At 41.9% G+C, this 16,020-nt stretch overlaps 1 protein-coding gene across 2 annotated transcripts in view; it reads right to left on the reverse strand.

The window, feature by feature from the left end:
- Positions 1 to 16,020, reverse strand: part of TRIO (trio Rho guanine nucleotide exchange factor) — a 527,884-nt gene that overhangs the window by 50,424 nt on the left and 461,440 nt on the right. For both annotated transcript variants that reach the window (XM_074987837.1, XM_074987838.1), the window contains exons 35-36: positions 5,135 to 5,427; positions 2,347 to 2,517 (exon numbers count right to left, since the gene is read on the reverse strand). In XM_074987837.1, coding sequence (XP_074843938.1) covers positions 2,347 to 2,517; positions 5,135 to 5,427 — 464 coding nt within the window. The remainder of the gene's footprint in view (positions 1 to 2,346; positions 2,518 to 5,134; positions 5,428 to 16,020) is intronic.

Consider the following 16,020-nt stretch of genomic DNA (forward strand, 5'->3'; position numbering starts at 1 on the left):
AAGTTCTTGTCTACAGTTTTCAACCCCATTATTGAAAACAAGGAGTGCAAATATTAAGTATGCTTTTGTTTGCCTCACTGAGAAAGGACTGGGGGGGGAAGGTGAGTGAGAAATCACAAATAATTTTAAATGGAAAGGTAGGTGAATTGAGCCAAAGCAGAGACAGAACACAAATCAACATAATGCTACGAAGTTTAAGAAAAGAGAAAAACACAAATAAAAAATTAGTTTTACAATAAGACAACTGTACTGAAATATCAATATTGTTTATCCAAAATAAATGCAAAAACTCATTATCTGCTATTCAAGGCAATAAATGAACTGTGCAGTGATTCTCCAAACAGAAGACTGTGTAGTTATATAAGCAAACGCTAATGAACGAATGATTGTTATTTAGTGATATTAGAGAACTCAATATGGCCTCAGACCTGGTGCTTGCATGTATGTTCAAAACTGAGCAAACCCGCACAAGGCAGATGTTGCCAGATGTCCCAATTCTAACTCCCAAATGCTACTTAAAAGCAACTTACAAAGCCTAAGCACGCATCCATGACAAAATTAAAATCTGGATGTGGATCAGAACGCAAACTTCCATGAAATTGGCAGTGTTTGGTACAAGGTTTGGTGCGTTAGAGACAGATTAAAAACACTAGGAAGGCATGTTTCTGGCTTCCAAAGGATTCATATTAAAATAAATTGATTTCCAACTTTCTACTGACAGCAGTGTTGAAAATGTGTAAGGTGAATAATCATTTAAACATTTTTTCTTCCTTCCAAACAGGGTGACAATCCCGCATTACCCATATTTTGTTAAAAGTCCAATCTACATTAACCATGCAAAGTAAATGGAGGTACAACATGGCTAGCCTCTGACAGAACTCCATTTCTATTGCATATGGGCCTACACAGTAAGGGTAATGCTAATGGGTTATTTGTATCACAGTAACTGATATACTTGTTAAGAAATCATGTTAGCAGCTTGCTAGCAAGAATATTTAAATATAATTTTCACCAACACTATTGCAACTCTAGCATGCACAGGGTCAGACAATTTCTAATTAGGAGGAAAAAAGCCCAACAATTTTTAAAAAGAAGAGATTTGAACAATACAATTCTTTTTTGATTTGGCTTCAGCAGTATTTCCCAGTATGCTCAGTTATCATTTCCTGTATTGCAATGCTTTCCAGGTCAGAAAACAAAAGAAAGCAGGAAACTGGTGCATGCAGTGCATGTAAAAAAACACACTGCAATCTAAAAATTATCTACTTAAATTATGACTGAGAGTCCCAGGAGTGAAGGAGAGAAAGAAAAAGCTGTCGTGAAAAATCTGCCTTACTCAGAACCATGCATTACTGCCAACAAAACTCACCAGCAATGAGCTCATACCATAGATTTCAACACTTAAGCATTTTAAACAGCACATGGGGGACGAAAAGATATTAGGAGGTGAGGTCCATGACACTGAAATCAATCAATCAAAGGTACATAAGAAAGCTTAATGAAAAATTTGGGTGGAAACAGTGATTGGCGAAATGATTTTGTTGTAATACACTAAAATGCATACAATAATAAAGGTTTTATAGAAATTACCTTCTGAGATCTTGCTATAATTGCAAGTAAAACAAGCAATATTCTCTTGTCCCCTCCCTTACCTGTTGCTTGAAGCCAAGAGCATGCTGGGAAACATAGTCCCTTCCCTGTTCCAGGACCAGCTCTCTAGGTAGGGAGTTGGCTAAGGAACTACTGGTCCCAGGGTGCTCTGGGTTGCCCCATCATGCCCTGCAGGCTCATCCTGAATACCACAGCAGGGAGAGAAAGCAGACATGGAGATGGAGTGTGAATTTGCACCACTCACACTCCCTCCGTTTATGGGCCTGATTTGGCAGATTTACAACCTCTATCCAGAACTTACCAGTTAGGGGTTTCAGATACAATTCTGAAATCTCAGTTTACACTTGGTTTTGCTTGTGGCATGGAACAGTTTCAGGCAGCAACTCACTGATGTGGACCAAGGCTTTCTAACACTTTAGGAAGCTATGGTGTGTTCACAATGGATAAAAGACTTTATGTCTTCATGGGGGGAAAAAAAAACAAAAAGAAAAAGAAAACCTTTGTGTGCAAATGGAAAATATTTTAAACAAAAACTCCAGGTGTGAGGCTAACAGAATTATTTGGTGAATTACCTACAGGATAAAAAGATTTCAGTCAGAAAGTTAACTGCTCCTACCAAAGCTGCTCATCTCTACCTTTCCTACAAGATTCTTTTTAAACAATGATGTTAGATTCCTGTAATTGTGCATCTAACTGTACCCATATAATTGTATGTGTCCCTATTGCTCTTTTTACCTTGTCATCTTGGGAGTCTGGTTGGAGTAGACTGTGTTGCTGAATTGCCATTGGAGGGGGGAGTGGTACAGCATCTGCTCCTTCTTCACCTTCTTCCTCCCCACAGCTCTGCATGCCAGAGGAGGAGGATTTGGAGAGAGTGCCACTGCTCAGCCCTTCATTTCGCCCTCTCTGCAATGAAAATCAAGAAATTAATTAACAGGACGCATAAGGTAGAGCCAGTGGAAGCTGTCCCAGATATTCTAGACTACTTCTGAAGACTCAGCTCCAGCAAGCTGAGGGGTAGCTCAACAGATTACTGTCTAGAGAGACAGACGCAGGTTCCAAACATCTAACCACCTTAAAAGAGATGCAGATTAAGACTGGTGCAACAAGTAAAGCAACTGTTCCAGAAAGGATGTGGCTCTATTGGAGAGAGTGCAGTGGAGGGTAATAAAAATGATTAGGGGGCTGGAGCACATGACTTATGAAGAGAGGGTGAGGGATCTGGACTTATTTAAGCTACAAAAGAGAAGAGTGAGCGGCATCAGATATCAGCCTTTAATTACCTGAAAGGGGATTCCAAAGGGGATGGAGAGAGGCTGTTCTCAGTGCTGACAAATGTGAGAACAAGGAAAACTGGTCTCAAGTGGCAACAGAGGCAGTCTAGGTTGGATATCAGGAAAAAATATTTCACTAGGAGGGTGGTGAATTACTGGAATGGGCTACCTAGGGAGGTCCACCTTGGCCAGAGCAGCCCCCATTCGTGGTGGCCCCAGACACTCCAGCACTCCCAGGGGAGCCAGGCCAGCTGGTTTCCCCAGCAGCCCCTCCAACTGGGGCCACTGCAGTGGCTGCATGGGGCTGGATCAACCTGCTACCCCTATTGGTTAACTGTAACTGGTAAGCCTCATCTGTAGTATGTATGGTTAATCATTAACATCTCTGTTGGCTGGGATGATTTATGTGGGATTGGTCCTGCTCTTAGCAGGGAGTTGGACTCTATGACCTCCTGAGATCCTATGATTTGCTGAGTATAATGATTTACAAGAACTTCAACCTAGGTTTTACGACAGAAAAGGCTACAAACACAGGCTGGGAGTTGACTTTTGTGTTCCATCAGTGACTGTTCCTCCTCCGTTACCTCTGTAAAATGGGTGCAATACACATAACTAAAGGCTTGGCATCTACCTATTGCTTTCTTTCCACCTCAGGGCAATGATGTGACACTGGTGATCTTCCCTATATTTGGAAATGAACAAGTGAGGCTACTTATGAGAGAATTGCCAATAGTACTCAGGAGAAGGATCTCTATCTACACTGAGGCATCTGCAGACAGAGAACAACCTCTTCCCCAAATTCACAGCTCCCACACCTCCAAGGTGCTACATCTCTATCACCAATCTTTTAAGTTGAAAATGAAATATGCCAGTTGAAAGGAAAATACAAAAAAAAAGCTACTAAGATAATCTTGGGCCATTTAGTAAGAAATCAGACTTCACTTCCTATATTCTATAGGAAAACCATCAGAACTGATGATCAGATTGAAGTCAAAGAAAAGGTGAACTAAAATACAATGTGAATAGAACTCTTGAATGCTCAGTTTTGCGATTAGAGTCAATATGAACTGGCCACACAAGTAAAAGCATAATCAGACCCAGTCTGTGTCTTTATCCTAATCTCATACCAGAACTGTGTGTGAATGGTGCAGAAAATAAACAAGGCTTTCAACAGAAAGACATCTGTGACATGAACTCCATGATACAAACTCCCCATTCCATATGCTTTAATGAAAGCTTATGAGGGTATTATGTCACTGATTTATAACCACCTTTTGGTTCGAGAGGTCAGCTATTTCCCAGTGCACTGTACTAACGAGACACACATTATTTCTACAGCAGGAATGCAAGACTTGCTGGCTTTAAAGCATTTAATAATCCCTCCCTCTTTGTATCCTCCTGGTCCTTTGGGAAGGGAGGAAAGGAAAGCGCGAAATAGCCTATTATCAGCATATTACTCAGATGTTATGATGTGTCAGAAAGTCAGTTTTTCTGATTGGGGAATAGGATAGGAAACAACATTAAAAACTAATTTTCCCTATCCTTTTCTGTTATCCTTCGCTATGTCTACACTAGAAGCATCTGTCAACAGATGCTACTGCCGTCAGGGAAATCTCAGCACTACTCTGTCAACAGATTGCATCTACACACAACTTGCTTTGTCAACAGAAAACTGCCAGACTACACTGCCCTCTGGTGTCAGAAAGCAGAACGGCAGCTCTGCAAAGTGGGCGGCCCAGCAACTGGAGGCCCTCTCAGTCGACAGAAGTGTCTACACTGCACTTTTATCAACAGTACTCTGTCCAGAGATTGTTATGTCTCAAACTTTTGAGGGACAATACTGTTGAGGAAAATGCAGAGTTCTGTCGAGATTCTGTCGACAGAATGCTTTAAGCGTGTGGATGCTCCCTGAGTTATGTCGACAGGACAAAACTTTGTAGTGTAGACACAGACCTAGAGAGCTCTTCCCCCCACAATTCTGCTAATGTGCTGAACTGCTTATACCCCTGTATTCTAGCACAGGTCTTTTTCTTCAACATGGACTGACAGCCTAGGACTAGGTGCACACAGGACTGATGGCTGTATGAAACTGAAACACACTTACAAGAGATCTGGATAAGATGACTACAAATCAAACTTGTACAAAAATCAGTAGACGCAAAATAAGCTGTATCCCCTGGCATCCAAAATTGAGCTCTTGAATCATGTCCATCATTTACAAACCCGAAAGAAGTTGCCTGAACACTAACCTCTTCAATGGTTTCATCCTGTGGAGTAGCAGCACTATCATCTGAATCCTTTTGAGAGCCAGCATCAGCACTTTTGCGGACCTCTCTACTCTTCTTAGGCTTATGGACCAATTTCTTGCCATGCCCATCCGCCTTCCCACTGCTGAGGCGCCTCACTGGACTGGTAAGCCATTTTCTCAGGGTATTGCCAGGACGCTTGGGACCTGGGGAACTCTGTGCACCAATCATATGAGGCTGTAGTGATGCCACTGAGGCAGGAGGACTGGCATCATTACTGGAGACTGAAAGAGAGTCTGAGGGAAAAATATGAACAATATTTTAGATGCAAAACATTGTGAACAAAGCCATTCAAAATCATGAAAAAGAACTTGAGTAGATTTTAAATACTGATGGTTATAATATAAAATATGCATGAAAAATGTACCAGAAGAGTCCTTTCTATTTGCATTAAAATATTATCTGGCAACTCTAATTGTACCTTTCATGTGAGAAAGAATAGAAATGCAACAAAACAAAAGATATCGATAACGTGGCATCAGCAACTGCAGAAAAGATCACTGGTTTTATCAAGTCTAGTATAATGGCTAAAGACTCCTGACAATTACAAGGGAAGCATAAAAGCCGTGCTACAAATTAGGGCCAGAGTTCTCTCAAATGAGCTGTGACTTTGGATATTCCACTTGCGACATGTTAAAAGGGCCATTTGTCAGAAGTGACGAGCACAGACTCTGAATGCAGCATCCCTTCAAAATGTGACCATCTGAACACCAAAAATGACTATATCAATTAAGAACTCCTTCACTCTCAACACGGTTGTCATGGGCTGAGAGCACTGCATTATGAACGACCACTCATATGCTAGCAAACATTTAAAAGCTGTTGTCCTACACAACAGTCCTGTCCTTTTCCTTTATTGTTGATTACCGTTTGCACAGATACTCTGACCAAAAGTAGTAATGTGCACAAATTCAGTGAAGTATTTAAAAAAGGGTAAAAGGAAGTTCTTCAAATATGTTTTTTTTTACTCAGCTGCAAGTAGTCATATATACAAATACATAAGCTTTTAGCGTGAAAAACTTTACAAATGTTCTGTTTACCTTTGTGACAAACCGCTTTATCTTTCTTTTAAGACAGGTGAAGGTGGGGTAGACGGAGAAAGACAGTTACTTACCTGTGTTCTTTGAGGTGTGTTGCTTCTGTCCATTCCAATACGTGTGTGCATACACTAAGTCTCCAAGAAGCTTTTGCCCTAGTGATACCTGTAAGATCAGTTGCGGAGCCCCTGGTGTGGCACTGCTGCATCGACGTACATATGGTACTGCTGACCCCATATTCTCTCAGTAACTTCTTGCTGGTCTGATCCAACAAGGGGAGGCATGTGGGATTGGAACGGACATGAGCAACGCATCTCAAAGAACAAGAGTGATGGCTCACGTGCATTCCAATATGTGACTTGCCAGCAATATTTGTGGAGGAGGCGTCAGAAGTCATCTAGTGGCCAAAGTGAGAACCACCTTACCCAACACTGCATCACCCCAGGCGTATTGTGTGATGGTGTAGCTTGACGTGAACCTATGATCATGCTGCTGCTTTGCAAATATCCTGACACGGGGCACTCTTGGGGAATGCTGCTGAGGACATCCGGGCCTTGGTGGAGTGGGAGGTTGGCGGAAAGGGTTGCCAGAGGTAAGCGGGCCAGTACCATTGTTGCCACATGCGCACCTGGGCCAGTGAGGCCCTTGGTGCCAAAAATGAAGAAACGTCCATCACTGCTGCTGATCTCAGCCCCATCTACGAAGCATGTGGTATCAGCGCCGGTGCTGCTCCCAACTATGGAACAGTGCAGCAGTGTCCAGGCAGCAGCAGCGAGTGGTACTTCATTTCAGTGAGATCCCTTGTGGCCCTGAAGGTATCTGACGTCAACGGAAGATCAACGTCCTCTTCCAGCTGATCCCATCTGGGGAAACCACGACTGGGCTCAATAGTGGTGCCAGAGCTGACTGCACCGTGGGCCCCACCAGAGCCTGTGTGCACCGCCTTTCAACTGGTGACCCACCTCTGTCTGCCTTTTATCTCTTGGCTGGCATCCAGGACTGTGAGCGGTGCTGCATGCTTGACCCTGCCTGCTGGGGAAAGAAGTGCCTACGGCCAGAGTGCTTCTTCAATGCCAGGTCACACAGCGACACCGCAGCACTATGCACCACCAGCGCCAAGCGCCGCTCTGGTGCCGAGGGCCACAGTGCTGCTTCCATTAAGAGGAGCTTAAGATGGCGATCCTGCTCCTTCGTAGTCTGGGGATGAAAGCTCCTAAAGATGGCGTACGTGTTGGTTTGGTGTCCCTCACCCAGAAACTTCAGGCAGCCTGCATGAGGGTTGCCCTTAGGCGTAAGCTTGCCACTGCTCTCCCAGGCTTTGAAATCTTGGGAGCGTGGCATGCCCCGAAGCATGGGCTGAAGTGGGAGATGGAAACCCCCTCAACAGTGGTAATCTATGCACACAGCTAACTTATAGAACGATCACCCTAACTACAACTACCAACACTAGGAAAGCAAAAGCAAAAGATCGAAGCTGTTCCAGGGACCATCACAACTGATGAGGAAGAAGTGAGGTGGTGGGTGCTGGGGGTGGAAGCTCTGCCTTATATACACCACTGCAGAGGTGCCACGTTCAGGGCTCCACAGCCCACGTAACAGGTACTGCTTGGGTAAAAGCTCTCCGGAGAATGTGTACGTGTGTGCACACATGTAGCGGGAATGCACACGAGCAATCAAAGACGACGACTTCGGATAAACCCTAGTTATATAGCTATTTCTTTAGATTCAATCTGTCACCTTTAAAAAAGAAACAGCATGACTGGTTATACTTAAAAGGAAATATGCACTTGCTCAAACATCAGGATGAGCAGTATTTATTTCTGTGCTTGAGGATGTCTGAGCTTCTGCAATCACGCAAAGGACAATTCTTTTTCCTCTATCTATTAATTATATATGCATAAGATCAACAGCAGTTTCCAAGTGACATTCACTCATATGGTAAATACCCACCGGATCATGCATTATTAGTACAGGCTGAACCTCTTGTCCAGCACCCTTGGGACCTGACCAGTGCCAAACCAGAGAATGGCTGGAAGTTCAGTATTGTCTAGCAGCATGACAAATGTTTCCACTGGTTACTGGCCTCTCAGCATTTAAGGGTAAATAAGAGTTATAGAACAGCACAGAACAGTGAGAACCAGGACTGGTGGCTGGAAACAAATTTTATGGGAGGAGGGGAAACTTGGCCACACCCATAATAAGTGGATATCTGTCTAACTAAAATCATGCCCGACTGTGGATGTTGCCAGACAAGAGAGTGCTGAACTAGGCACATGGCTGATCACCTCCAAACTGGGACTCTCTGGTCAGGCAACCTCTGTGATCTGGCAGATCCACAGCTGTTCCTCGACAAGAGTGCCCCGGTGACCAGGAGTCCAGCAGCAGGAGGGCCGGTGGCTGGGAGCCCACTGAGCCAGTGACAGGTGATTTGGTGGCTGGGAGCCCTGCCAGAGATGGTGGCTTAGCTGGACCAGGAACAAGGGGGGGAGAACTGAACTCCCTTGGTTTGGCGACTTCCTCATTCAGGACTTGTCAGGTCCTAAGGATGCCGGACCAGGGAAGTCCAACCTGTACTGCTAGTCTGAACTTGTTGCCTAACCAAAAGTATGTTTTTCATAAATTTTTCTTTCCATATTTGAGGGTTCCTCTTACAAATATAACTAGTGTATTAAGAAGATATTGTTTTGTTTAACTGTTTGTGCTTTTTCTATTTTTTATTATTTTTTATTTATGTTTAAAAGCCAAGTTTCTGAAAAGATCTTCTTAACATTCTGATTTTAGCACTGGGACTTCAACACTCTCTCTGCATTCCTTATTCAAGGTTGGAACATGGGTTAGGTGCATGGGGATTCTTTCGCTAAAAATGGTGGGGAAAACATAAAAGCAATTTAGAACAATATTCTTTCTCATACTAGTAGAGATAGCCTGGGTAAGCTTATCTTTCTTGCAGAGAAGCAGCTTTGAGCTTCTGTGCTGTTGAAAAATACTAAGTGGAAATGATTTTTTAAGAGCCTCATGGGATGTGGAGGAAGAGTTAAAGGATATAGGAAGAATGCGGAAATACTGCTTTGAGTAATTTGGGTGGTTTGAACTTCCCCAGAGATGTCTTTCTCAGACTAATAGTGCTGGGGAGCATGTGCTGCCTTTTCTATTAATTTCCTGTTGGCACACACACTTATTTTTCAACAGCAGCCCATCATTTTCTTGGATATTTACTAACACCTCCTTGGGCAAACAATATTCTCTGTAGCAACAGATACGTAAGCAGTAACATTTTTTAATGCTGTGGATGTAATTCATTAAAACAATATTTGTGCACATGCATCCTAATCACACAGTACTCGTTTGTAACTCTTTCAAACATTTGTGTACGTTTCCACTTATTAGGGGTATAATGTAATTGTTTATATTTTTCCATACCCATCCAGAAAGGACAGCTTGAAACCAATGGCCAGTTAATAACCCTTCACAATGTTGCCTTTGAGTCCTACAGACCATGCAATCTAGTGTCCATTTGCTCAAAAAACAAAAATCAAAGATCCTTCAAATGGGAGATCCCAAATAGTTTGTTAGCCCACATGAAGGAGCCCCAAGAACTGCAACCAAAAGCCCCTGTGCCACTATAACCATTGATCTGGCTACTGAATCAGCAGCATCTCGGGGCATCCCCAGGGAGCCACAAGCTTCCCTTCCTCAATTAGGAAGGGGAACTCCAGTCTGGAGTCTCAAGAGAGTGGGTCCTTGAATTTGGATGTGGATTCTCACAAATTAAAATTACATTGATCCAGCTATGGGGATCCCTGTGGTAGCCTTTTACCCAAACAGGTGCAATGTCTTTGGATCATTTGCCTTGGGCATAGGTCCTGCTTGTCCTTGGTGGCTCTTTTCTTTGAGGGCCGCTATAACCAGGGTTCCCTGGGGAAGATTTGAGAAAAGGAACTTATACCCTTTGGCTTGAATGAAATACCTGCGCTCTTTGTGCTTTCCTATCAGAGGGAGGCAAGCAGTGGCTTGTCACAAGGTCACTGATGGGTCCCAGTGACTTCCTCATGTGGTAGAGCCACACTAGAGGGGCCTGTCAGTGACAAAATGTCCAAGAGGCTGTGTTTTGCTTCCCTGACCAACACCACTTGGACCGCCAACTTTGAACCTACCTTCTTTAACAAGTCCTGGTAAGATGTGTGGTCACCTTGTGGTGGTGGGACATGTGGTGTCCTCATCAACTCATCCAGAGAAAAGGATGAGGCAGCTATAATAGGGTGAGGAGCCTCTGTTGGTTCCTTGAAGTCTGCAGGAATCTGCCGGGCTTCCCTCTGAGCTTGATACTAGAGTCTGAATCTAGGGGGTGCTATACGTTCCAAAATAACAGAGTCTGAATACTTTGGGGGGGGGAGAGCTGAGGTGTGGGGAACCTCTCCAAAGGGCTGCAAAAGGGGCTGCTGGAGCCCCAGCAGTCTTGCACTGAAGTTAAAAGGAAATGTGTCTAATTATTACAGAGTTAGTGCAGAACTGTACTGACACGTCCTCAGCTGCTGAACTTTGTTCATGTGAGAAGCCCTACTTCAGGATCAGGACCTCAGGCTCCAGAGCCCAGATACAAACACAGGACCTTAATTCTAATCCTTTTCATGTTAAGCTAGTTTAAGAAGTCCTGCAGCACATGAACAGAAACTCTGATGGAACTGATTATTTATAAGAAAGTGCCACTGATTAGCAAAAATAGCAAATAAAATTCATCATCAGACATCCCTTTGTTAAGATTAGGGATAAAGTCATCAAAAGCCTCTTTCAAAAAATGGCACTTGTGATATCCTGGTCTTTCCATACCATACCCTTCTAAGGAAAGCAACAGTTTCGCCACCATGAACATTTCCTTCTTGGGAACCTGAAACTAATATTGGTTTTATTTCTTCTTTACTGTGACTGCCGACAATTTGTTTTGCTAAGACTGCTCAAGGATACTTTAATAGGCACAGGCGTGCCAACGAGGACAAGGAGTATGGGCAACCTGGGCCATTGCCCTGGAGTCTGGGGCTCCTGCCTACCACCGCTCCAGCAGCTGGAGCCTCTGTTCTTTACAACCACAGCTGGAGTGCGGTGCTGCGCACTGCACGCTGCTCTGAGGGGCAGGGAGTGTTCGAGGCCAGCTATGCACACCAGGCAGCTTGGAGGTACATTTGCCCCAGCCCTGCCCCTTCCACCCGAGGACGTACTGAGCTGCCCCTCCATCCACCTTGGCTTGTGCCTCGCAGAAGCTACCAGCCCTACTGATCATTAATACAGGCTCCAAGAAAGATGTAATAATTCAAAATTAAAGTAAGACAACCACTGAATTTCTTCATACAAGCAAACTCAGTTTTGGCTTTTTAGCCCTTCCTGGGTCTCAAGAACAGAAAACTTTCCCACAAATGCCTGTCCAGTATCCTATAGCCTCCTCTTTAGAATATAAGCAAGGTCAAATGTTTCTCGAAGAATCTGACACTGATTTCTAACAAGGCACAGATCAACTCCAAGTTGCTGAAACTTAATTTAATAGCTGTTCAAAACCAGACAGTATTGGCACTTAGTAGACCTTCAGATTTTTTTTTCTTTTTTGAATTACAAATGGCTGCACCAGTTAGACTCTTTATAAAGACAAAAAAGGTCAATTAAACTCCCCCTCTTCCCCCAATTCGAAGTAAAAACCACATTTCTCTGTTGATGAGGTCAGAGTTCAGACAGTCCAGGAATTTACTTTTTTAAAAAAAACAAAGCTAAAGGAAAAGGGCAAGCAGCGTGGATTCTGGCCCTCTCAAAGATAAGATGACCTCCAGTGTGCACATGAATTCCTGAAGTTAAGTGGAAACTGGAATACTCTGTTTATTGCCTGCTTTCTATTCCCTGGAACTTGGACATCTGTGATTAATAACAGATTTCTTTTTTAAAAATAATGAACCAGGCCTAGCTAGTTGATGACTTGACATTTTCTGTTCTAGATTAATTACTTCCATATTGCAGTGTAACGGTTTTAGTATTTAAGGGTCAGGATACTACAGGGAACAGATTCCCTCTCTTCTTTAGAAAGCAAACTGAGTCCACTGTTGCATTGACTGCACCATCTAAACATTCCTTAAATCAAAACAACAAAAACACTGCTGCTGGTGAACCCAGGAACCAGTCTGACCATGAAGAAAGCTAGACAGTCAATCTTCTAATTATTTATAGTTAAATTTGGTTGTGGCAATTTAAAACCCACTATTACACAGCCAGCTAGCCAACGCTAACCTGTACCATGTCTATGAGATACTCGAGAAAGAAGAGTTTGATTTTCTCTTCCAAAGTAAGTATCCATGACACAGGTCCATAAAAAGCCAAAACTAAACTCAGCTGCACCTCAGACCTCACTGGGGAAGAGACATAGGGAAGGGATGAAAAAGGAGTACAGAAATCTATTTGTTCAGAGACGTGCAATACACAGTGCAGCTGCTTTAACCTCTGACCTACATTTGTTGTAGAAGGTGCTTAATCTGCCATGTGTACAGCCACTGAAAACCTTCCTAAATGGTATCAATTTGTTTCTCTCCTGCTGAGTTTTCCCTGAATGCTTTTAAAAGCCAATATTCTAATATACATCAAAGCACATTAAAATGTTTCATATTTAACAAGCATCTATAAAAAAGCAACTACCACTTGAAGGACCACACAATTGCCATTTTTATTACTCTTGCAAATGTGGAATTTCCCCTTCACTCTTTGAGAGACAATTTTCCTTACCATGAAAACACTGTAGTAGCTTCCCTGGAACCACTTTTTCAGCCAGCCCACAACACACTGGAAACTATTATTCATTATACTGAAGAAAAATATGTTAATCATCTAAAGTGGTACAAATACACTGACTATTCATCTTCATTAAACCAGCTGTTCATTTCAAGTTGTGTACTACATTGAAACAGGCTCCCTGACATTTCTGTATGTTATAGCTGCCTTATGTTATAAACCAAAATAGGATTTTCTAAAAGGAAATCTACAGTTTTTCACTTTAGAACTATGTGTATTAATAGCAGAGAATGGGATAGAGGATTTTATGTTTTAATGCTAACTTAGAATGACCAAGTAGTAATACTCATCAAAACTTAGAGCAGTCATAAATAAAGTTCTACTTTTTTTTTAAAGAGGTAATAGTCTACTACATATACTGTGCACATTCTAACCAGTTATGGCAAACTGTTCTGGAAATGGAAAACATTTTACTTCTGATCCTTGGATAAAATATACTTCCATTTTCTAAAACAGAGTATAAGAAAGAGTATAAGAAATGAAAGCTGGTAAACTAAGAACCTCAGGAAAAGATCTTTTTATCTATGGAAAAGATATTGCACTTAGAGCTCAGCCTCCCTCTAAGCCCACACTGCCAACCTGATGCTTCTCTGAAAATAATACATCCAGAAGAAGAGGCTGGTTTAGCCTTAAAACACCTAATTTCTCTGCTAAAACTGACAATAATAAATGTAAAATAATGAACAATAAATGATAAAATGTCAATTAGTACCAAATATGGCTTTTGTAATGTGGACACTAGGAAATGAACTGACACAATGGCTTTGAACACAGTTGCAGTTACCAAATGTAACAACCTAGCTCATAGCAATATTGATTATATTTGGAATTTTGACCTTGAAATTACTACATAGCTCTTGTTAACAGTGAGGCGATCTGTGGCAAGTCTTCAAAAAAACACGTCTAGGATTTTTAATATAACCCATTTAACAAAGGCAGAAAAAGAAAAAGGAGGCCGTACAAATTCTTTCCTTTCATCTCTTTAGACGTCCTGTATGAAATTCCTTCAAATGATGTCCAATTATTCTCTAGCCAGTATACAACCCCAATCACTAAAATAAACACAAAATGTCAAAAAAGTCTGATGATAAACCTATGACTGAATAAGTCAATAACAAGGTAACTTACATGTATTTCATGAATCCAACTTTGGTGTCTACTTTTACTAAGTATTTTAGAAAATAAACTGGCACCTTTCTCCATGTTTCTCACACTCCTCGTGAATCCCCAGTTAACAATTTGAAAGGCAGGTCAAAAATCTGCAAAAACATCTCATAACAACAAATGGTTCACAAAAATGCTCTGTGACTGAATAAAATAAATTAGTGACACAAATTCAAAGGGTATAATAACCCTTTCATATCAATATTAGCCAAGGACGTCCTTTCAGGTGTCCTTTTAGGCTCTCTCAGGATGTTTGTTCTTCAGTCACCCCTTCCCCCTTTACCCTTTCAAGAGAACAGTGGAAACTAAGGTCTTAATTTAATCTTTTTACAATTACACCCTTATTTTCTAAATACATAGGCAGCTTTTAACATATCAGTGTCACCACCACATGTCAGACACCAACACATTTTAGGTGCAAAGATGCACTCCTTCCTTCCACACTTGCTGGATAGTTTTACCTCACAACAGAGGCTTTGAAAAACCAAACCAAACCAAACAAAAACATGGGAAGAAAACATAATATTGTCCCAGGTCATTTTCCCAGAGGAGGTCTGGGTTCTGTTTCTGTTTCCTGGGATTTAGACTACATATCTACAGAAAATCAAATCCAATATCCTGTCTACAACAGAGCGGTAGGCTGTTTTATAAGAAAGAAGAGAGTCAGGAGGACATTCTACGCAGCTTCTGGTTTTTAAGGGTTAAATTCTTTCCTATTTAAATTGTTTTTGAGGGGAATGGGTAAACAGGAAACATACATTTTATGAAACATTAAGGCTGGGTCTACACTAGACAGTTTTGTTGACAGAAGGGACCTTCTATCAACATAACTCAGGGAGCGTCTACATGCTTAAAGCATTCTGTCAACAAAGTCTCAACAGAACTCTGCATTTTCCTCGACAGTATTATCCCTCAAAAATTTGAGGCATAACAATCTCTGGACAGAGTACTGTCAACAAAAAGTGCAGCGTAGACACTTCTGTCGACTGAGAGCGCCTCGGGCTGCCCTCTTTGCAGAGCTGCCATTCTGCTTTCTGGCACCAGAGGGCAGTGCAGTCTGGCAGTTTTCTGCTGACAGAGACAGTTGTGTGTAGATGCAATCTGTTGACAAAGGTTCTGTCTACAGATGTTTCTAGTGTAGACAATAGCTTAAGAGGAAAAATCTGTTATTACTGATTTAATTTGTCGGCAGAATTTGCCAGCTTTCTCATAAAAGTAGAGATTCCTAATTTTTTTCCTACTGCATAGCCCATGTTATAATTACTAGTATCTTGGTCTTGCATTTGGAATCTTCTGGACTGCCTGCCACCTCCCATTCAAAAACACCTGCATCACTGCCCCTTACACAATGTTCCTTTGATAACTATCGATTTTCTATTCAAATCTTCAGTGACTTTTAATTAACTTTAGTAGCTTGAATCAGGGTGCTGGAAACAACATGTGACCTGGCAAAACCTCGTGGACCAAGAAAAAGATCTCTAACCACCAGAGTTTGGGTATATCTGCCTAAAAGAAACATTCAGCTGTGTTTATACTATGAAAATAGACTAAAAACTGGGAGGTGTTGGAAAGTGCAAATAAAATTTGCTAGTCCTAGAAACAAAACTTTATATCCTAGAGTTAAAGCTGGCTTCTTTCCTTTTTATGCATCATGTCCAGTAATTAAAGTTTTACTGGCCAACTCAGATCTTGAGTTGCATACTTTCCACTCTATTCCATTCTGTGCGTTCAGACACTTCATGTGTCTTCTACATAAAGATTTTAATTGTGCAAAATCTGCTATACGTAACAGGCTTTCACATGCATAAA

This window comes from Carettochelys insculpta, chromosome 2 (genome assembly GCF_033958435.1).
Source record: "Carettochelys insculpta isolate YL-2023 chromosome 2, ASM3395843v1, whole genome shotgun sequence".
Classification (NCBI taxonomy): Eukaryota; Metazoa; Chordata; order Testudines; family Carettochelyidae; genus Carettochelys; species Carettochelys insculpta.